Raw genomic sequence first — 23,329 nt, 5'->3', positions numbered from 1 at the left:
TCTCTGCAAAGTCATATAAGTACAGGGCAACCCAGGTCAAGTCCCTGCACTTTCTGCACGCATGTGCCCGCAACAGATGGGCCACCTCCATTTACTCTGTGAACCTACGGAGGCCCAATGGCACATGGCATAAGGGATGCACATGGAGAGTGGCAGAAATCAGAAATCTAAGTTGGATGACTTGATTTGTTCTCACATCTTGCAGTAGCTGTGTGTTTTTTCTCTCCGCTGCAAACTCAAGAATAGTTGATGTGAAGCAACAGCAGTGAATCCTCTGCTGGAGTCCACCCTGAGAAGCCTCTCCTCCGACAGTGTGTGTCTTGGAGTTTTTTAAGGATAGTTGGAGGTAAGTCTTCTTCACAATCATGCCATTGAGGAGTTGGAATGTGACCTAACTATAAAAAAATAATGCCTTATGCAACCTTTTCTCATATAGAAAATGATTGCATGAGTTGCCATGACATTCTGCATACATTTATAATGTCCTAATGCAACTCTCAGTGCCAGCCAAATCCCACCATTGTCATTTGAAGAATGCTATGCTGGACCAGCCTAACCATTCAACCCAACCACAGAACACCTCTTGCTTTGCTTGCACCTCACACACTAATCATTCATTACATCTCATTTAAGCTAATAAAGTGTTCTTTTACTACCTTTGCTAATGACATTCCCCATAAATGAGATTGCCCTTGTTTTCATCAATATTACATATAACATAATCATAGAGCATTATATCCATGATGGTGATTATTTCTAATCTCTCTTCCCTATCATTTACAGGTCCATGATCATCATTGCAATCACCCTAAATTCCAAACGGAGGTAAATGTCAACTCAAAAGTCAAAATAACATGATGATCCTAACTGTTTGCAGATAAACCAATCAAATCTGTAGACATACTGCTAGGAATATGTTCTGCTCTATCAAAGTTGAATGCCTCTATATCTATATACTAACAAGGTGATTTTTGGAATTACCTCTCTAAATTTAAAGTTTAGTATATATGTCCCTGTAGAACTCAAACATGTACATTTGCCATTCGAATTCTTTTGTCTCTTCATTGTTGATATAAAGACATTAACACTCAATCTAAGATCAATATCCCTTTCAAAAAAGTTAAGAAAAATGAGGAATTAAATAATTAATGAAAGCAATAAAAAATATTGACATATTGAAAATGTTTATTTTTTAAAATTTAATAGTAATTAGTAGTAATAGATGGATGGTGACATTTTTAGAGGGATGTATTTGCAATACCAATGTTTTAAGATTTAAATAAAGCAAGAGAGAGAGAGAGAGAGAGAGAGAGAGAGAGAGAGAGAGAGAGAGAGAGAGAGAGAGAGAGAGAGAGTGATTAGGTGATGGAAGAAAGTAGAGAAGGAGAAAGGAACACATGCAAGGCCCAATATGCACACTGCAGACCCCAATCCATCATGTGGGGTTGTGGTGTTTGATCTTTTTCTCCATTTGTATTTTTTGAGTCTAAGCTTCTTTCACCGTCTGTAGCTGTGTTTTGTTATTGTTCTTGTTGTTTGTTCCCTTCCCCGTGTATTCATACGGTTGTACATGTAAGACTTCCACCCCCCCTCTCCCCTTCTCCTTTATCACCGGTCTTCTCAACTCTTCTTTCTCTTCTCCGTTTTCCCCATTCTTTTCTTCTCTTCTTTTCGAGCCATGGCTGGGTTTTCCTCCCCTGCTTACCCCAATCCGTGAGTGGAGGAACCCTCGGAGATGGATCCCTACCTAGGCGCCCTCCTCCTACTCTTCCTCTTCTTCTCCGCGGCCTCCGCCGCCCCGGACGAGGACGCCAGGTCCCTCCTCGAGTTCAAGAAGGCAATCTCCTCTGACCCTTCCGGCCGCGTCCTCGGCTCCTGGAACCAGGCGCAGCCCGGATCCACCGTCTGCGGCGCGTGGTACGGCGTTTCCTGCGACGGCGACGGAAACGTCGTGGCCCTCGCGCTCGACCGCCTCGGTCTCGCCGGCGACCTCAAGCTCTCCACCCTCACCCGCGTCGCCCACCTCCAGAACCTCAGTCTTGCCGGCAATGCCTTCACCGGCCGCCTCGTGCCCGGCCTCGGCGGCATGTCCTCGCTGCAGCGCTTGGATCTATCAGCTAACCAGTTCTACGGGCCCATCCCGGGCCGGATCACTGAGCTCTGGGGGTTGGAGTATCTCAATCTCTCTTGGAACAACTTCGAGCAAGGGTTTCCGACCGGGATCCAGAATCTACAGCAGCTCAGAGTGCTGGATTTGAGATCCAATGGCTTGCGGGGCGACATCGCCGGGTTTCTTTCGGAGCTCAGAAACATTGGTTACGTAGATCTGAGCAGCAACGGCTTTACGGGAAACCTCATTGTTGATGCGGGAAACCTCACGGGTTTGGGGAATACAGTCAAGTACTTGAATTTGAGCAATAACATGCTCAGTGGAGGCTTCTTTTCGAATGATGTGATGCATGTGTTCAAGAATTTGGAGGTTTTAGATGTGAGCAACAATCAGCTGAATGGGGAGCTTCCGCCTTTCGGTTCAGTGTTCAGCTTAAATGTTTTTCGAGCTGGCCGAAATAAGCTGTATGGATCTATACCAGGAGAGCTGTTTTCAAGCACACTGCATATGTCAGAACTTGACCTTAGTGAAAATAGATTTACAGGTAAATATATTGTGATATGTGGCAAAAGTTAAAATAGCAAAGCTTAGTAGAACTGAGAGTTTTGATTGAGCTTTTCCATAGATTCCCTCTTTGCAAGATCAGCACTGCTAGTAAGAGCATAGAAAACTTGTCTATATTTATGTTTCTTAGAAAATATCAAAATAAAAAAAAGATACATAGTCATCATGTACAAGAATCATCAGGATGGAGGATATTGCTTGTCTTCAACTATTCTTACATTAATATATTGAATTTCTTTCTTTGAAAAACTTGGAATATCCATTTTTGATGCCTTTAGAGTACTTTTATCATACAAAAATACTGTTTCACAACGTTGTTAATACAATTCTTTTTACAGTTTCACAATTCTTTATGAACTTGGAAGTTGGAAATAGTTGTCACATAAAACAAGTCAGCTGAATACCCTCTTTAATGGTTAAAATTATCCTGCTTCATGGTGCAAATGCTAGTTTCTGTGTCAATGTTTGGTAGTTATAGTTTTCAACTGAAGCATCGTTCTTTGCTTTAGAAAGTATTTTCTGCACATTTAACTCCTGTTTGTTATCGAAGATCAACTAAATAACATGTTTATTGCCTGTTCAGGTTATGTCCAGACTATTAACTCTACATCCTTGAGGTTTCTAAATCTGTCCTCTAATATGCTATGGGGTGTATTGCCCTCAAGTATTGGGGTGTCTGTATCAGTGGATTTAAGTAATAACAACATATCTGGTGATCTGTCTGCAATGCAGAGTTGGGAACACACTTTGGAATTGATCGACTTAAGCTCCAATTCATTGTCAGGAAACTGTCCTGAGGCATCTCAACTTCAGAACCTCACATCCATAAAGATTCGAAATAATTCTTTAGTTGGTTCTCTTCCTGCTGCATTGGGAAACTATCCTGGGTTATCCATAATTGATCTCAGCCTAAACAGATTCTCAGGACCAATTTTGCCAAGATTTTTTACATCCTTGACCTTGACTAGCTTGAATCTTTCGGGAAATCAATTTTCTGGAGGTATTCCACTTCAGAGTTCACATTTAACTGAATCACTTGTTCTACCTTCTTATAGCCATCTAGAGATTCTCGATTTGTCGGATAACTCATTATCTGGTCCATTGCCTCCAGAAATTGGTAATGTGCAAAGACTTAAGCTGCTCATTCTTCGCAATAACACCTTATCTGGAGAGTTGCCCAGTGAGCTAGGCAGGCTTGTTTCTTTGGAAATACTTGACCTATCAAACAATCATTTTGAGGGTCATATACCTGATATGCCTCAAACAGGTGTGAAGGTTTTCAATGTTTCCTACAATGATCTATCAGGCACTATTCCCCCGAGTTTGCAGAGGTTTCCAAGCACCTCATTTTATCCAGGAAATACGTTACTAGTTTCTCCCAATGGCATGTATTCAGGAAGCAATGGTGAAGATGTTGGAGGTCGTCGTCTAAAGTATAGTATTCGAATAGCTGCCATTGTTGGCTCTATTGGTGCTGTCATGTTAATCTTGTTTGCTTTATTGACATTGTATGTGATAAGGTCCCAAGAAATTTGCGGAAGGAATCGATCTAATGACCAAGCCACTTCTATGGAAATAAAGCTTGGGAGATTTGATCGTCCGAAGATGTTTATGTCTTCAAAAGATAATCCTGTGACTACTTCAATGAGTTTTTCAAATGATCATTTGTTAGATTCTGCTACCAGATCGGTGTCTGCACAGGAGTTACTGACAGAAGCTATTGAATATGGTTATTCTGATAAGAGAACTTTGGAATCTACTATGGTTAATATGCCACCTAATTTTCCTGCAAACATGGGAGAAAAGTCTTCTCCAGGGTCACCACTGTGTTCTTCGCCTTGTTTTATTGATTTAGGTGCATCAGATCAACCAGTGATGTTAGATGTGTATTCACCAGATCGACTAGTTGGGGAACTCTTTTTCTTGGATAACTCTTTGATATTTACAGTAGAAGAATTATCTCGTGCCCCTGCAGAAGTTCTTGGTAGAAGCAGTCATGGGACTTCCTATAAAGCAACCATCAATAGTGGTCATTTTTTGACTGTGAAGTGGCTAAGAGTTGGCCTTGTCAAAAACAAAAAAGAGTTTGCTAAGGAAGCAAAGAGAATTGGAACAATTAAACATCCAAATATCATCCCGTGGAGGGGTTATTATTGGGGCTCAAGCGTGCAAGAGAGATTGATTATTTCTGATTATGTTAACGGAGATTGTCTGACACTTCATCTTTATGGTAAGATCTCTTGTCTTCATTCTATTTTAGCTGCTTTTCAATCAGTTACTAGCTTGTTATTTGACTTGTTTTCTTCTTTGATAAAACTAAAATGTTGTTTTGCTAACTCTCTCTGTGGACTTCCCCTTTCATCTTGTGCCAATGTTCTTCAATTTTAAGATCCCGGAGTTAATTCACATATCTTTTATCAATAAGCAAACCTTGAAATATTTCACTTGACATGGAGAGCACTAAATGTGTTTAGATTCTGGAGAAAAGGATATTAGCGTACTACCAGAAATGTGGTGTTTCATATCTTGGGTGGATTATTCTGATAAAGGTGTCAACTAGTTAAGGTAAAAAATTTCCTCCTGGTGCCTATTGATCCTCTCAAGTTTTTAAATGCATACCAGAGGTTAGGCATATTGATCCAGTATGAGAATAACTCTAAAAATTATCATAATATAATAATCCAATGCTACTTGATCCAATTTAAGTTGCACGTTGAATAATATAATTTAAGGTCAAAAACTTCCTTTAGTGCCTATTGATCCTCTCAAGTTTTTAACTGCATGCCCGAGGTTAAGTATACTAATCCAGTATGAACATAACTCTATAAATTATCATAATATGATAATCCAATGCTACTTGATCCAATTTAAGTTGCACATTGAATAATATCAATTAAAGTCTACATAACATTTTGTAAAGAAACATTTGCCACATGGATTCAGTAAACTATTGTTGTCAAATAAAAAGTAAGTTGTCCCCAGTCTATTTCTGATGAAAAGGAATAATTAGAGGAATTGTTATGCTCTTTGAGTTTATCTTATTATGCAAAAAACCAGTGATTGCAAAAGGCGCTCGGGCGAGGCGAGGCGAGGCCCGAGCGCCTCACTAATGTCCCAGGCGGCGTGCTTCAAATAGGCGCCGCCTGGGCGCTCGCCCGAGCCCAGGCGCTGGGCGCTTCGGGCGAGCGCCTGGGTAAACCAAGGCGACCGAACCAGAATTTTAGGTCTGGTTCGGTCCTGGTTCGGTTGTTAGTTGGTTCAATCGAACCAACTAAACCGATATAACCCCAACCCTAACCCTAACCGAACACTAACCTGCTGCCGCTCTCGATCCCGATCCCGATCCCGATCGCGATCTCGTCGCTCGCTGCCGCTGCTCGCCGCTGTCGCTACTCGCGCCTCCCGCGAGCCCTCTCGCTGCTCGCGTCTCCTGCGAGCCTTCCCGCTGCTCGCGCCTCCCTCGAGCCCTCCCGCTGCTCACGCCTCCCGCGAGCCCTCTCGCCTCCTGCGAGCCCTCCCGCGAGCCTTCCCGCTGCTCACGCCTCCCTCGAGGCCCCCGCTGCTCGCGCCTTCCGCTCCCTTTCCCTTTCCCGCTGCCACTGTCGCCGTTGCTGCTGCCGCTCGCTGCTGCTGCTACCGTCGCTCGTCGTCGCTGCTTCCTCGTTTCTCCATCAGGCTCAGTATACTCTTAATATTAAGTTTATTTGAATTTTGAAATGATTAATTTTCTGTTAATAGATTAATAATATATTAATTTGATTTTAATGTTGTCAATTTTTATTTATTTGAAATTATTGTTATAATTATATTATATATTTTTATAATTTAGATAATTTTAAATAATTATATTATATATTTTTATAATTATATTATATATTTTTATAATTTAGCGCCTCGCTTCGCTCTAGCGAGCGCCTAGCGCCTCGGGCGTTTGTGGACCTTGGCGCCTTTTGGCGCCTAGCGCTTTTTAAATCACTGAAAAACTACTTGTTTTAATTTTTGGTTTCTGTTACTGACATTATGATTGCTAGTTGAATAAGAATTAAAGGGCAGATTAGGCTGGAAACCATGGAAGAAATATCACAGATGTGAGATGGGGTATCATTTACAAGCTTGGGCAAAATGTGGAATGTGACTATCCGAGGATTGAAAATGGTTCAATACGGACATGTAACAAGAGCATTAGGAATTGCATAGATATATGTGAAAGCATAATTTAGATTTAGGATATAGAAATTGGTAAACTATGAAGTCTAATGAGCTTGCTTACCAAATATCTGTCCCATTTACTGCCTTTACAACCTATAGAGATAAGTTCATATTTAGACAAACAAGTGATGTTGGATCATGTTGCAGAAGCATAATTGGTGTATATATTCGAAGTCCAAGTTAGTGATATTGGATATACGATATTGATATCTTTGTTTATGTGCAGTATTGTCAAAAACGCTAGATGCTAAAAGGTACTAAGATTCCAAAATATTCCAAAATCCCCAGGGTCGCCTAGGCCTGACCCAAGGGAAGCAAGATATGCACCATATATAAATTATAAAAATAGCAAAATATATTTAAGGATAAAGATAATTGTTAAGAAAAAAAAAAATCAATCAAACAGGATTACAGGAGCTTCATATCTAACAGGTGAAAGGCAATCTAAAGTGTCTAGAAGACTATTGAGATCATGGAAAGTGGTTGCTTTTGTCGCTGTAGAAACAACAATAGAACAAACACTACTGCCTAATAGGGTAGTGGCAATTGTTCTTGACTTGAGTGTGCTTGTTGGCATCAGTGACAACTGCTAAGTAGCAGGCTAAATAGGGAGGCTAGTGGCGATAACAACTAAAGAGTTTCTTCATATTGGAAGCAACAGAAGGAAAGAAAACTTTGCTGCAATAGATGGAGACTAAGTTTGTTGCAGACTGAGGAGAAGGGGAGGGGGGTGACGAGTCAGCCGTGAACAACAAAAGTGGCAGAGTCCAATGGAATGTGGCCTTGGGTCATTCATCTCTGACTTTCTTTGGTGGTAGATGGAGCAGAGCAGAGATATGCTCTAGAGAAGAGAGGTAGGTGCATAAGAGCAAAGGTGGGTCAGTGCTATTAGATCCCTAGGTCAAATGTGGTCAAACTAGGAAATGCATTAGTGAAGAAGAAGCATTCATCGAATAATATGTGGAGAGTTGTCAGTGAAATTAGGGCTTAGTCGTAATTGCAAGAAGTGGAACATGGCGTAGAAAGCGAGGGGTGGTGGGGAGACAACATTATCAACCCAGCCTTAGTCAATTGAGCCAAACCAAGTCGTGGTTATGGCTCCAATCAAGCTAGGTGGTCCGAGCTCGCTACCCCTAAATCTAGCCTTAGTCAGTTAAGTCAAACCAAAATCTTAGTCAGGCTCAGGTCTAACCACCAGTTTGGTGCGGATCGGGCTCCCTATGCTAGGTTGGTCACTCCCAGCCTAAGGTGCTCGCTGGGATGGTGCTCAAGCAAAGGCGCCCCGCTTTGATAGGTTTGAGGTGCTTGGACGAGGTGAGAGCACCCAAGCTGAGGTGCTGGCCTAAGTGGTACCTAGGCAACGATGCTCGCCTAGGTGGCACCTAGGCAAAGGTGCCTCGCCCAGAAAGGTTTGAGGCGCTTGAACGAGATGAGAGTGCCCAAGTTGAGGTGCTCATCCAGGTGGCACCTAGGCAAAGGCACCTCGTTCGGATAGTTTTGAGCCGCTCACATGAGACAAGACAGCCTTAGCACCCACTCCACTATTATGTGTCAAGTTCTATTCTTTTTTTAAAGATCTTTTTACTGCTTAACATCTTCCAGCATACATGACTTGCTATTATAGATGCTTTATTCAGTTAATTTTTTCTTTGTCACTATTGTTTTTTTAACGAAAAACAACTGAGTGTTATTAATCAAAGGGAGCTGATTACAAAAGGATCAGATAGGGAGTGATCTCCCTCCTGTATGGTGTTGCTGGGAGAGTTGAGGCCCCTCTTTGCTAGAAGATGAGCCTCCTTATTGACATTTCTTTGTCACTATTATAGATAAGGCAATGACAGCAATGACAAATTTAGTACAAAGATAGACTTCCATAAATTAGATTATCTGTCTTGGACTATGTATATCCACTTTCTATCAGTTAAAAACATCAGGTACCTACAAATATGGATAAAAAAATCTTAGAATCAAAGAATATTTTGTTATTTGTTTTATACAATGATCATTTGCAAATGATGAATGCTTTATATGGCAGCTAGGATGACACTTGTAGGATGTGTAATTTTCTGTTATTCAGCATGTAAATTATTTATTTTCTGTTTCTGTTTTATTCAGCAGAACCCCATTATCTCCTTTTTCAGTTTGACCTACTCCATCTCAGCATTCATTTCTATACCCTTTTTTCTGGAATTTATCATTATTCTTTTCCTCTTATGCATTGCTGTTTGGTGTTTGGCCTTTAAACTTTTTAGGTTTTAAAAGAACATGTATGCACATTTGCTTTTCCAGGTGATCATTTATGTGAGACTTCTAGTTGGTAACAAAAGATTATCTTTCTTCAAGAGTGGGAGTATCTTATATCGACTTGTCATTTTTCTGCAGAGTCAACATCTAGAAGGTACTCTCGCCTATCAGTGAGCCAAAGGCTAAAAATTGCTATCGACGTGGCTCGGTGTTTATTTTACCTCCATAACGAGAAGGGCCTGGCTCACGGAAGTCTAAAACCAACCAATATCCTCCTGAGTGGCCCAGATCTCACCGCTAGGTTGAAAGATTACAGCCTTCATCGTCTTATGACACAAAGTGGGACTGCTGAACACATACTAAACTTGGGAGCACTTGGTTACCGGGCACCCGAGCTACAAAGTGCAAGCAGGCCATTCCCATCATTCAAGGCTGACATATATGCATTCGGGGTGATCCTAATGGAACTACTAACCCGAAGAAGTGCTGGTGATATTATCTCAGGCAAGACCGGTGCGGTTGATCTCACTGATTGGGTTCAGATGTGCAACAGGGAAGGCAGAGGAACCGACTGCTTTGATAGAGATATCACTGGCTTGGAGGAAGCTCCAAAGGTGATGGATGAATTGCTTGCTATATCACTTAAGTGTATTCTTCCTGTAAATGAGAGGCCTAACATCAAGACGGTCTTTCAAGATCTCTGCGCCATCACATTGTGAGGTTTTCTTTTCTCCCCTTCTTTTGTACATATAACTTGAATTTGTTGGCATCCCCAATTTTTCGGGTTCTGCATGTAAAGAGCTTGATCCATTGGTTGATTTGATATCGATAGGAGTGTCGTGAGTTGAGTTGCAAAGGATGTGTTCTCATTTTACTGATATTTAAGCGTCTTTCAGTCTTAATGTCTCTGATTTTGGCTGTTGATTGTTTTGGAAGTCTACCGCAAGCATAACGTGATGACAGGTTGAAGAAAAAGTCAACGGTCAAATCCACAATCCGATTTTGACCAGAATCAGTCAAACCTCGAAGGGTAACCGATCTCGTCAATTAGCTCCGCTGTGCGCCCCACTGGATGTGCTTCAGGTGCTTCTCCGGGACTCAGGCGGTCGAGTCGTGGCACTGTCGGATCACACCTTTGCTGGCTTCGTCCACGTCGTCTTCCTCAAGCAGTCGGCTGTTGAGGCAGCACATCAGCTAGGTTGAGGAGCTGCAGAAGAGGAGCCGCCCCTCCCCGAGCGTGGCCATGACGTGCACCGCCTCGACAAGCAGACGGTCCGCGGCAACGACGGGGAACGCGCGGGCGAGCAGAGGGAAGCCAGCCCCGTCTCGGAGCCGGAACGCCTCGTCGGTTTTCGTTCCCGCGTCGTCCATCAAGCCCACTCGCCTCTGAGACAAGTCGTCGGTCGCCTGCCCCGACGAGAATAGCATGCTGGTGACACCCGTAGAATAACATGGCTAAGCTGGCATGGCATTCCTAGTTACCATTCAATAACAATTTTAACTCTCAAATAAACTATTTTAAAAAAATCTAAAAACATATATTAAAGTTGATGTGATATACAAAATAAATATTTATTTAAAATATATAAAGATCTTCTTATTTTTATTTAAAATTATTTTAAAATTTCTTAAATAGATCGTTGTCGTCGAGGAAAAGTACACACTTTGAGTTAGCCTAGCTTGATCCATATTCGAAAGCGTAGAGACGTCTAAGATCTCCTTTGGGCTACCTTAAGATATCTAAGGTGGCTCCGAAGTGGAGTTGCAATCGCTTTGAGATGGACTTGTGGTTGCTCTAGAGTGGATTTGCATTGGCTCCAAGGTGAGGGTTTGACTTCTAGGGGATTTCCTGCACAAAGACCAATGTTGGGAGAGGTTTCTTGACCCAATCTCTCCCACGCTCAAGTTAATCTAAAATTTTTATGGGGTATGTGATGTCCTTCAAAAGGTTGTCTCTCGGGCCGATGCCAAGAGTTGATTTTTATACCTGGCCAACTGAGGGGGCCTTCTGGAACGGTCTCAACGTCTCCCCTTAGCATTTTGTACATGAGGACGATAAAGGGGGGATGAACCCAGGGGCCGATAAGTTATAACCATTCCTACATTAGTAATAGGGGGAGGATGACGAGGCCCCTTTCTTCCATGTCAACGCCCTTGGGGTGATTAGTTGGCAAGTGGGAATTGACTATCAAAATATTATGTATCATTTATTCCACGATTCACACACATCAAGTACATTTGGTCCCAAGTTTTCACCGTGGCAAATCTGATGGCATGGGTTGGGTTTTCTCAACTGATATCTCAAGTATATCCGACCTAAAGTCCTTGTTATAGCAAATCTCAAAACCTCCACCATGATAGATTTTGAGATTTTTCGTCATAGCGAATCTCGAAACCTTACTTTGTCATGATGAATTTTGGGCTTTTTTATTGTAGCAGATCTTGAAGCCTCACTCCAACATGGCGGATTTTGGGCTTTCTCGTTATAACGAATCTTGAAGCCTTAGGTCATCGTGGTAGATTTGGGTTTTCCCATTGTAGTGGATCTTGAAGCCTCACTCTACCTTAGTGGATTTTGAACTTTCCTGTCGTAGCACATCTCGATGCCTCACTCTATCGTAGCGAATTTTGGGTTTTCTCACTGTAGCGGATCTCGAAGGTCCACCATGGCAGATCTCAAAGTCTCACTCCACCATGGTGAATTTCGAGCTTGCCCATCATAGTGAATATCAAGGCTCCCCCACCATGGCAGGATTTAAGCTTTTTCACCATTAGAGCCTCTTAGGTTTTGTCCCTGAGGGGATACCCGACTTGATCATAGGAGGAGAGAGATTAATAGCTTTTAAATTCCTCACATATTAAGGAACATGACTCATTCTTCACCTAAGCCTTCAGAGTCCAAAGACTTTGGGATCTCAGGAGCTCCTGGTCTCACCCCTTTGCATCTTCGAAGAAGCATTTCTCGCTTAGCCTTGGCAAGGCAAGTCGATCTTCGAGTCCCACCTCTCGGTGTCAATTTTGCTTTCTTGTCTCAAGTCGGGATGTCTTTCTTATCTTGCACTAGTTCTTTTGGATCCTCTAGTCATCAATCAATCAAGGTTCATGCTACATCTTCGGGTAGTCGGGTCATCCACATCAGAGGGGGCATCTCTCAAAAACTCGAAGGCTCTTCAGGACCAAGAGTCTATGAGGAATTCTCATGACTATGATTTAGTGGTGAGCGCACCTCTCTTGGATCGCCTATGAACCTGATATTGCATCCCGATCGACTTTAAGCTACATGCTCCTTGACCTAATCAACACTCGTTCAACCTGGTTCCAGGGGTGTTATGTTTGTCTTGTGACACCCTCAAGGTGGGGCTCTACTTTTCCCTCCATTCGGTAATAGTTTCATTCCTATAGTGGTGGAGGATTTCACCTTCTCATATGACGCCCAAGTCATGGCGCTATCTCATAGTGTTCATTGGGGAGTGCTGATGTGTCGACATTATCTCAACCCGCACCCTCTTTGCCTCTTGTTTCCGGCTATGCAAAGGGAGGAGAGGCTACCATTTAGTTGCCCGGGGAGGTTTTAAAGTGGGTGGCGCCTCTTTTAAACAATAAAGGTAAGAGAGAATGTTACTTCTTTGTGAGCGCAAACTGGAACTAGGGATTCATCCTCACTTAGTTGATGAACTCGACGAATTTTCCTGAACCAACCTCGAAGGCACACTTGGATACATTGAGATGCATGTTGAATTTTTTCAAAACTCGAAACGTCTCGATCAGGCCCGCCAAGTGCAGGTTAGCCATTCTACTTTTGACTATCATGTCATCTACATAACTCTACATTCCTCTATATATAGTGCTAAACATCTTATTTATCATCCTTTGGTACGTTAGCCCCATATTTTTTTAACCCAAATGGTAATATACACCTCGACCATAAGTGTCGGTGATGAAGGAAATATGCTTCCGATCCTGGGATACTATTCTAATCTAGTTATAGTCTGAGAATGCATTCATGAACATAAGAAGCTCTTGACCCAAGGTGGCATCTACTAGTTGATTGATCCAAGGGAGAGGATAGTTGTCATTCAAATAGGCTTTGTTGAGATCGGTATAATCAACACATTCTCTAATTCTCATTAGATTTTTTGACTAGTATAACATTCGAAAGCCAATGGGGGTATTAGACCTTGATAACGAACCTCACTCTCAACAACCGACAACCGATCAACTTCATTACTAATTGTCCGTTGGCATTCGAGAGCAAATCTACGAGGCATTTACTTCACAGGTCGAGCCTCGGAGGAGATATTTAGGTGGTACTGAGCCACATTTGGATCTATGCTTAGCATGTTTTTTGATGACTAGACAAACACCTTGATATTTTTTTGAGGAAGTTGATGAGTTGTACTTACTTCATCTCAAGAAGCACTGCTCTGGCCTTGACAACCCAATCAAAACAAGTCTTATCAAGTGGTGCTTCAATCAGCTGCTCCATTGGCTCCGAGTTTGGGAGGAGTTTAGCAAAATCTCGGGGATCCAGTGGTGGCATCTTAGACTTAACTTTCTTTGAAAATGAGGCTATCATCAAATAACACTAGCGGGACTCCCTTGGATTGCTCTTCAATTTCCCGACGTCAGTCCTCCTTGAGAACTTCATCACCATATAATAGGTCATCATGGCATTTAGTCGATTGAGAGTGGGTTGACCTATAATCACATTGTACGCTAAGAGGATTTTAACCACTATGAACTTGGTCATCACTATCTTGGAGCAGGGTTCCTCGTCAAATGTGATGTGTAGGCTTATGGTCTCCAAAGGGTAGATAAAATCACCCGTGAATCCCATCAGTGAAGACTCTATTGGGGAGAGGTTGTTAGCCGATAACCCAAGTTTTTGAAAAGCGTTGAAATAGAGTATATCAATAGAACTATATGTATCAATCATGACTCTTTTTCCTAAAGCATTAATCATCCTCATAGAGACCACCAAGGCATCGTCATGATTCAAATCAAGGCACTTTGTCTCTTCTTCTTTGAAAGTTATTTTCACGCCTTCTCTTGATCTCGGATTTTTTTTTATTATGGCTCGACCATATGCCTTATGCCCCGAGGAGGTATCCCCTCCTTGAAATCATTATTTCTACAATTATGTACTGGTTAGCTCTTTGGAGAATCTTGAGCACTATCATCAATGGCCTCTCCACCAATGATAAAAAAAAATAAGTAGGCTTGAGGCCTATCATAAAAGTTTGAATCACGAGGGATGGGTGGGTTTCCTACATGTCTTGGGTGAACCGTGTAATAAAGTCAAAGAGGGTTTCTTCCTTCCTTTGTTTGAGCTCGAGCAGCATTACCATAGACGGTCTCAAACATATGTTCATGAGGAAGTCGAGCTCAAATTCTTTTGTGAGCTGAGTGAAAGAGCCGACTGTAAGTGGCTTCAGGCAACTCTACCACTCCCGCATCGAGCCTCTTAGCATTATTGGGAATGTGTGATACATCAAAGCATCCGAAGTGTCATACAAAGACATTTGAGTGCGAAAGGTGATAACATGCTCTACTGGTTTGGATTATCGTCAAAAGCTTCCAATGATGGGAGGCAAAATTTTATCAGGATTGGTCCTCTCGGATATTCTGAGTGAACGAAGAGTGGCCCGAGGTGGGATCAACTGAACCTTCCCTCTTGGACTGTTGGAACTCTCAACGTATCTCGTATAGGCGTTAGTCCATTTGTCGTAATTGGGCCCTCAAGGAGTCGTCCATCGAATCCATCAATTTGGTTTTTAATTCGAGTAAGTTAGGGCACTAAAGTGACGGCACGGTGAACTTCACGGTTGAGGATGATCCTGAGTTGCCAGTGCTATGTCAATTGGAGGAATTCTGATGGTCATGGGTGCCAATGATGGTTGGGACGTTGAGACGACAATGTGGTTTATTAAGCTAGTTGGGGAAGGAGTTGGGCGATAGCCTATATTATGCCCATGAGCATGAGTGAGATTCGTAAACTCTTTGACCATAACAATCAGGTGTCTCGCATTTATCCTCAGAGGTGAAATTCCTGGGTCATTAATGCTAGTCATAGGTGCCCAACAAGCCAATCACATGAGTGATGGCACGTGTGACTTGATACAGAATCTTTTTGCTTATTATATTTTGGCATATATCACTTTATAACTATTGCATATATATATATATATATATATATATATATATATATATATATATATATATATATATATATATATATATTGTGATGTCCTTGGATTTATATAATGGGAATCGGATCGTGATGAGATCACGATAATGAGATCAATTCACCTTTAAACGCATATCCTAAATAATCCCGGTCATAAGTTACTCGAGAGGGACATCGTGATAACCGGACAGACTGGTGTGCTGTATACCCGTCCATATGATGGATGCAGTTGGTCTCATAGCTGCTCGTGTACGGACACTAGGGATACAATACAGGTGCTTATTGGAGAATGTGTTCACTGATTGATCCGCTTACGGAATGCTGGATGGTTGATGATGCCTTATTGTCAGACAGTGATTCCGTAGTCCTAGTGGTGTATCTGGTCCTTAGACTTGAGACACCAAGGATATCCTGTATGAGTGCTCCACTCTTTGATACCAGACTTATAGGTTTGGGTGTCCCAGATCTAGTACAGCTGGTCATTGGGAGTGGTAGTCGACCTTACGATGGCTATTGAGTGTCGATAGAGGATCATCCACTCTTGGCGTCATGAGAGGAATATCCCATGTATTCTTGCTCAGACAAATCCCTGGCTAGGGTCATTCGGGTTGAGAAAGAAAGAGTTCTCCGGGAGAATCCGATTAGAGCGAGACTCGAGTAGAAACCGTATGGGACTGACAGCACCATGCTCGATATACGGTCTCTAGGATATTAGATGGATGAGGTGCTAGTCATAGGTGCCCAGCAAGCCAATCACGTGAGTGATGGCACGTGTGACTTGATACAGAATCTTTTTGCTTATTATATTTTGGCGTATATCACTTTATAACTATTGCATAAATGCATATATATTGTGATGTCCTTGGATTTGTGCAATGGGAATCGGATCGTGATGAGATCACGATAATGAGATCGATTCACCTTTAAACACATATCCTAAATAATCCTAGTCATAGGTTACTCGAGAGGGACATCGTGATAACCGGATAGACTGGTGTGCTGTATACCCGTCCATATGATGGATGCAGCTGGTCTCATAGCTGCTCGTGTAGGGACACTAGGGATACAGTACAGGTGCTCATTGGAGAATGAGTTCACTGATTGATCCGCTTACGGAATGCTGGATGGTTGATGATGCCTTATTGTCAGACAACGATTCCGTAGTCCTAGTGGTGTATCTGGTTCTTAGACTTGAGACACCAAGGATGTCCTGTATGAGTGCTCCACTCTTTGATACCAGACTTATAGGTTTGGCTGTTCCCAGATCTAGTACAGCTGGTCATTGGGAGTGGTAGTCGACCTTACGAGGGCTATTGAGTGTCGATAGAGGATCATCCACTCTCGGTATCATGAGAGGAATATCCCATGTGTTCTTGCTCAGACAAATCCCTGGCCAGGGTCATTCGGGTTGAGAGAGAAAGAGTTCTCCGGGAGAATCCGATTAGAGCGAGACTCGAGTAGAAACCGTATGGGTCTGACAGCAACATGCTCGATATACGGTCTCTGGGATATTAGATGGATGAGGGACTATAGGTACATGGTAACTGAGGACAGACAGGTCCAATGGATTGGATTCCCCTGTATCGTCTGGGGACTACGGCGTAGTGGCCTAGTACTTCCGTAGTCGATGAGTCGAGTGAATTATTACAGAGATAATAATTCACTGAGTTAGAAGGAGTTCTGACAGGTATGACTCACGGCCAGCTCGATATTGGGCCTAGAGGGTCACACACATATGGTAGGCATTGCGATGAGTAGAGGTTCAGATATGAGATATCCGACGGAGCCCTTGTCTTATTGGATGCAGATCCAATACCCACTAGGGAAAGGACCCATTAGGGTTTTGACACGGGATCTCTATAAATAGGAGGGATTCACAGCCTCATAGGCTAGAGTCTTTGCTTGCCCTTCCTATTCTCCTCTCCCTCTCCACCTCAGAGTAGGCCTGGAGTTTTGAGGAGCGTCGTCGCAACCCTGCTGTGTGGATCACCGCTAGAGAGGAGGACGCTTGACCTCCTTCACCCTCTCCTAAGGATCTGCAAGGAAACAGGGATATACGATCTCCCTAGGTAACACAATCTCTATGCGCAGTTTTGTGTTTTTTGCGGATTTTGCGCACCAATCTTCGCACGACGATGAACATCTTTTTGGGAATCGGGGATTTTTGTTTTCTTGTTCTTCCGCTGCGCATATGATGTCGCCCCCCCTATGATTTCCCAACAGTGGTATCAGAGCCAGGCTGTTCGTGCGAATGATTGGTTTTTGAACTGCGTGTGTTGTGTTTAGGAAGAATATTGACGTCAAAATCGTTGACGCAAAAGCAAGGAAGGGCAGCAACAGTTGCTGCCCTCGATCTGCATGCCTGCAGCCAGCCGCAGCCGTAGCCAGGCAGCACAGCGCCGGCGCATGCGCAAGCGCTGTGCCTGCAGCAGCCGGCCGGCGGTCTGCTTGCAGCAGGCTTGCGGCCGGCGGGGCTGGCAGCCCGCTCGGTAGAAGCGCCTACGGCCACTGAGCCCGCGGGCAGAGGCGCCGCGGGGCAGCAGCGCGGGCTGAGGCACCGCAGGGCAGCGGCGCCTGTGGCCGCTGCTCCCACGGGCAAAAACCCCGCAGGGGCGGCCGCCAGCGAGACAGCACCACCTGCGGGCGCTGACTCGCGGGCAGAACCGCCCGCGAAGGCGGCGGCGCCCGCGGGGGCGCCCAACTGCAGCGGCAGCGACCCCAGCGGGCGTGCCACCTGCAGGCGAGGGCAGTGCCCTCGCCCTCGCCGCACAGGCCACCGCCAGTAGGGTGGCGGCGGCGGCGGCGCAGCAGCAAGGGGGAGAAGGGCATTAGGGTTTTCTGGGCAAAAAGACAGTTTTGCCCCCTCGGAATTTGAGAAATTCCAGTTTCTGTCTTTTGTCCAAATTACGAAAATACCCTTAGGAATTGAGAAATTCCCTATATATCCCTGATTTCAGAAAATATTAATTAATTAAAAGGTTTAGTTGATTATTATTTTTATTATTATCTAGTAGTCCTACATGATGATGATTATTTATACATGTGATGTATGATGAGTGGACGGATGATCATGGACCGTGTGATGTGTGTACTTGTGATTATTATTATTGAGGTCTGCGAACCTCCATTATATTTCTCGTTTATTGTCGGGCCTGCGTGCCTATGATTAAGTTGTAATCACATGAGGAGGCGCAACGGGAGCGTGGAAGCCATAGCGGGACCCACGAGACGGACGATCGTGATGTATGGAGATGCATCAAGATGTCGACGGAACCGACGATGACGAGATGGACGATCATAAGGCATGGAGATGCATCGTTGCACACATAGATCTTGATGTGAGTGATTAGGCCTACTGGCTCGGGCCTAATCATATTAGGTTGTGGTCCATGATCATCTGGTGTGATTGCTTATACACATACTAGATATGTATATATATTTGCATGCGATGTAGATATATATTAAATATGCATATGTGTGACATGTCATATTAGGAGACCAAATCATAGAAACATCTCTCGATAAAATTAAGTCGGTAAACGTGAGGCAATTAGATTGACCCACGTGGCCTTCCATCGTTATGAGTAGGAACCGAATCCCGGTGTAGGTTGAGTTGGTCGAGTCCCTCGAGACTCACCTATATCGCGATTCGCTATCTTGCTTACGACATAGAGATGTCACCGGTGACCTGAGGGCATGATATGCTTGGTCGAGTCCCTCGAGGGTATATCATCAAATCAGACTCATCTTGTAACGAAGGTGTTGACTTAACCGAGCATCATGGTTGGTCGAGTCCCTCGAGGCCATGGTGATTCGGAGGCCGAACAGGACGGGAATCACAAGGAGTTGTGATCGGCAAGAGTTGTCTACCTTTTAGGCTTAGTGTGATTGGTCGAGTCCCTCGAGGTTACACTAAGACGCTGATTGGATCCTGATCCCCACTAGAAGTCTGCCGGAGACTTTCGTTTCACGTGCTGAGGGTGTCGCGTGACTCGTTAGTAAAATAGTGGGAGCATATTAAGATAGAAGTCCATATCTTGATAGTTTATTTCTTGCAAAATCTGCATGTTATTCATTTTTGCTACATCTTTATTTTCAGAAAATGTCGCTTTCAAATCCCTTACGTGGCATACTTGATGTCAACCGCCTCACTGGTCCAAATTATACGGATTGGCTCCGTAACTTGAGAATTGTTCTCACAGCGGAGAAAATCGTGTACGTCCTTGATACAGTGATGCCTACGCCCGAAGAAGGGGTAAGCGAGGATGAGATCGCTCGCTACGTGAAGTACATTGATGACTCCACTCTTGCTCAGTGCTATATGTTGGGCTCTATGACTCCAGAGTTACAGAGACAACATGAAAAGATGGATGCCAGATCCATTCTCCTACATGTCCGTAAATTGTTTGAGGAACAGGGAAGGACTCAACGATATGAGATATCCAAGAGCCTTTTCCGCGCTAGGATGACTGAGGGGACACCGGTTCAGAACCATGTCCTAAAGATGATTGAGTGGATAGAGAAACTCACAGGTCTAGGAATGGTCCTAGAGGATAACTTGTGTGTGGACATTGTGCTTCAGTCCCTACCAGATTCCTTTTCACAGTTCATAATGAACTTTAATATGAACAAGCTTGAGGTGACTCTCCCAGAGCTCCTCAATATGTTGAGGGAGGCAGAGAGTACTATTAAGAAAGAGAAGCCAGTTCTCTACACTGGTGAGACCAGAAAGAAAAAGGAAAGCAGAAAGGTCCCTTAAGAAGGGAAAGGGCAAGGGCAAACAAGGTAAAGCAAAGGTTGCTAAGAAAGACCCAACAAAGGACAAAGGCCAGTGCTTCCACTATGGTAAAGATGGGCACTGGAAGAGAAACTGCAAAGAGTACCTTGCAGAAAGGGCGAAACAAAAGCTTGATGAAGCTTCAGGTACATTCATGATCAGTCTCCATTTGTCAGACTCTTATGATAACACATGGGTATTAGATACCGGTAGTGCTTATCATATATGTAATTCGTTGCAGGTTCTGGCAAGGCCTAGGAGACTAGAGAGAGGCGAGATGGACCTCAAGATGGGTAATGGAGCAAAAGTTGCTGTATTAGCTGTTGGCGAGGTCGCCCTACATCTGCCTAGTGGAGCTTTTATTGCATTAGATGCATGTTATTTTGTTCCTTCTATTATCAAAAACATTATCTCCATTTCATGTTTAACAGTTAGTGGATATAAATTTGTTTTTGAGAACAATGGTTGTTCGATATTATTAGATGATAAGATCATCACGAAAGGAACATTGCATAATGGTTTATTTATGTTAGACACCACTCCACATATCATGAATATAAATGTGTCCAAAAGGAAACGAGATGAGTTGAACAGTGCATACCTGTGGCATTATAGGCTAGGTCACATCCATGAAAGAAGGATTCAAAAGTTGCTAAATGATGGATATCTAGATCCATTCGACTATGTGTCATATGCAACTTGTGAGCCTTGCATTCGTGGAAAACTGACCAACTCTCCATTTAGTGGAACTGGAGAGAGAGCCACTGAGTTGTTGGAACTCATACATAGTGATGTATGTGGACCCATGTCAACTCATGCCATTGGAGGTTACTCCTACTTCATTACATTTACTGATGATTTCTCAAGGTATGGATATGTGTACTTAATGAAGTACAAGTCCGAGGCCTTTGAGAAATTCAGAGAGTATAAGAATGAGGTGGAGAACCAGACTGGAAAGAGTATCAAAACTCTTCGATCAGATCGAGGAGGTGAGTACTTAAGTACAGAGTTTACTCACTTCCTCAAGGACCATGGGATATTATCCCAATGGACACCTCCTTATACACCTCAGCTCAATGGTGTCTCTGAAAGGAGAAATCGTACATTATTAGATATGGTACGGTCCATGATGAGTTTCGCTGACCTACCCATCTCATTCTGGGGATATGCCCTAGAAACCGCAGCTTACCTTCTGAACAGAGTTCCAACTAAGTCGGTGGTGTCTACACCATATGAGATATGGAAAGGGAAGAAGCCTGATCTTAAAGTAGTTAAGATTTGGGGCTGCTCTGCCCATGTTAAAAGACACAACCCCGATAAGTTAGAATCAAGGACAGGGCGATGTAAATTTGTGGGATACCCCAAGGAAACTTGTGGGTATTACTTCTATCATCTCGAGGACCAAAAGGTCTTTGTAGCTAAGAGAGCAGTGTTCCTTGAGAAGGAACACATTCTTGACGGAGACAGTGGGAGAATGATAGAATTGAGCGAGGTTGGAGAACCAAGCTCAAGCACCACTCTACAGCCCGAGTCTGTTCAGGTATCTAATACACAAGTTTCAACTTTACGCAGGTCTGATAGAGTATCCCATCCTCCTGAGAGATATGTGGGACATATTAGAGCAGAGGATGTAGAGGATATTGATCCTCAGACCTACGAGGAGGCTATTATGAGTATAGACTCCGGGAAGTGGAAAGAAGCCATGAATTCTGAGATGGATTCTATGTACTCCAATAAGGTTTGGAACCTAGTTGATGCACCCGAAGGTATTGTACCCATCGGTTGCAAGTGGATCTTTAAGAAAAAGATCGGAGTAGATGGAAAGGTAGAGACCTATAAAGCAAGGCTAGTGGCTAAGGGGTATCGTCAAAGGCAAGGTGTTGACTACGACGAAACTTTCTCACCCGTAGCAATGCTAAAATCCATCAGAATTCTATTGGCTATTACAGCACACTATGATTATGAGATCTGGCAGATGGATGTGAAAACCGCATTCCTCAACGGGAACCTGGAGGAGGAGGTGTATATGATGCAACATGAGGGATTCGTGTCCAAGAACTGCCCAGATAAGGTGTGTAGGTTGCTTATATCCATTTATGGACTAAAGCAAGCTTCCCGAAGTTGGAACATAAGATTTGATGAGGCAATCAGATCTTATGACTTCGTTAAGAATGAAGATGAGCCTTGTGTATACAGAAAGGTAAGTGGGAGCGCTATTAGCTTTTTGGTGTTATATGTGGATGACATCCTCATCATTGGGAATGATGTAGGAATGCTATCCACAGTAAAGACTTGGTTATCTAGACACTTCTCCATGAAGGACTTAGGGGAAGCATCTTATATCTTGGGGATTAGAATCTATAGAGATAGATCCAAGAGGATGCTTGGCTTGTCCCAGTCCAGGTACATAGAAACCATTGTCAAAAGGTTTGGCATGGAAAATTCCAAAGGGCAAACATGAATATGATACCTTATGCCTCAGCAATATGGTTTATCATGTATGCCATGCTATGTACTAGGCCTGATATAGCGCATGCTCTGAGTGTCACGAGCAGGTATCAGGCGGATCCAGGCTTGGAGCATTGGAAAGCAGTAAAGTGTATCCTTAAGTACTTGAGAAGGACTAAGGATCTTTTACTAATATATGGAGGTAATAGCCTTAAGGTTGAAGGCTACACTGACTCAAGTTTTCAGTCTGATGTCGATGATAGCAAGTCGAATTCAGGGTATGTGTACACCTTGAATGGAGGAGCAGTGTGCTGGAAGAGTTCCAAGCAAGATACCACTGCTGACTCGACCACAGAGGCGGAGTACATTGCCGCATTAGATGCAGCAAAGGAGGGAGTTTGGGAGTCGATACAGATAGCGACAAGTCGACTTCCTTATATTGCGACAACTATGGGGTGATTACTCAAATAAGGGAACCCGGGTCTTATCAGAAGTGTTCTGAGGAGGTTCCAGCTTATAAGAGAGATCGTAACCCGAGGAGATGTAGCAGTGGAAAGAGTTCCATCCGAAGATAACATTGCAGATCCACTGACAAAGCCGTTGTCTCATTTTGTCTTTGAACATCACAGGGGTCTGATGGGGATCAGACACATAGGTGATTGGCTTTAGGTCAAGTGGGAGATTGCTAGTCATAGGTGCCCAGCAAGCCAATCACGTGAGTGATGGCACGTGTGACTTGATACAGAATCTTTTTGCTTATTATATTTTGGCGTATATCACTTTATAACTA

General features: G+C 43.4%; 1 protein-coding gene across 3 annotated transcripts; it reads left to right on the top strand.

Annotated features, from left to right (window-relative positions):
• The first annotated feature begins 1,417 nt into the window (after nucleotides 1-1,417).
• LOC135633699 (probable inactive receptor kinase At5g10020) lies at nucleotides 1,418-9,950 on the top strand. Of its 3 annotated transcripts, XM_065143506.1 has the most exons (4): nucleotides 1,418-2,654; nucleotides 3,258-4,904; nucleotides 5,149-5,239; nucleotides 9,266-9,403. In XM_065143506.1, exons 1-3 carry the CDS (start codon nucleotides 1,736-1,738, stop codon nucleotides 5,232-5,234), a joined length of 2,652 nt encoding a protein of 883 aa, XP_064999578.1. In that variant the 5' UTR covers nucleotides 1,418-1,735; the 3' UTR covers nucleotides 5,235-5,239; nucleotides 9,266-9,403. The 3 variants fall into 3 exon arrangements, with proteins under 3 accessions (XP_064999578.1, XP_064999579.1, XP_064999577.1); XM_065143507.1 differs by lacking the exon at nucleotides 5,149-5,239 and having other exon boundaries at nucleotides 1,419-2,654; nucleotides 9,173-9,309; XM_065143505.1 differs by lacking the exon at nucleotides 5,149-5,239 and having other exon boundaries at nucleotides 1,422-2,654; nucleotides 9,266-9,950.
• Nucleotides 9,951-23,329: the final 13,379 nt, after the last annotated feature.

This window comes from Musa acuminata, chromosome BXJ3-3 (assembly GCF_036884655.1).
Source record: "Musa acuminata AAA Group cultivar baxijiao chromosome BXJ3-3, Cavendish_Baxijiao_AAA, whole genome shotgun sequence".
NCBI classification, from domain to species: Eukaryota; Viridiplantae; Streptophyta; class Magnoliopsida; order Zingiberales; family Musaceae; genus Musa; species Musa acuminata.
The sequence above is the reverse complement of the archived record's forward strand: the minus strand, read 5'-3'. Positions and strand labels throughout refer to the sequence as shown.

Bases quoted from the DNA above. Each gene is read 5' to 3' on its own strand.
- LOC135633699 (XM_065143505.1), top strand. From the start codon at position 1,736: ATGGATCCCTACCTAGGCGCCCTCCTCCTACTCTTCCTCTTCTTCTCC. The intron at 2,655-3,257 runs GTAAATATATTG...TTGCCTGTTCAG, and splicing joins TAGTGAAAATAGATTTACAG to GTTATGTCCAGACTATTAAC. The intron at 4,905-9,265 runs GTAAGATCTCTT...ATTTTTCTGCAG, and splicing joins TCTGACACTTCATCTTTATG to AGTCAACATCTAGAAGGTAC.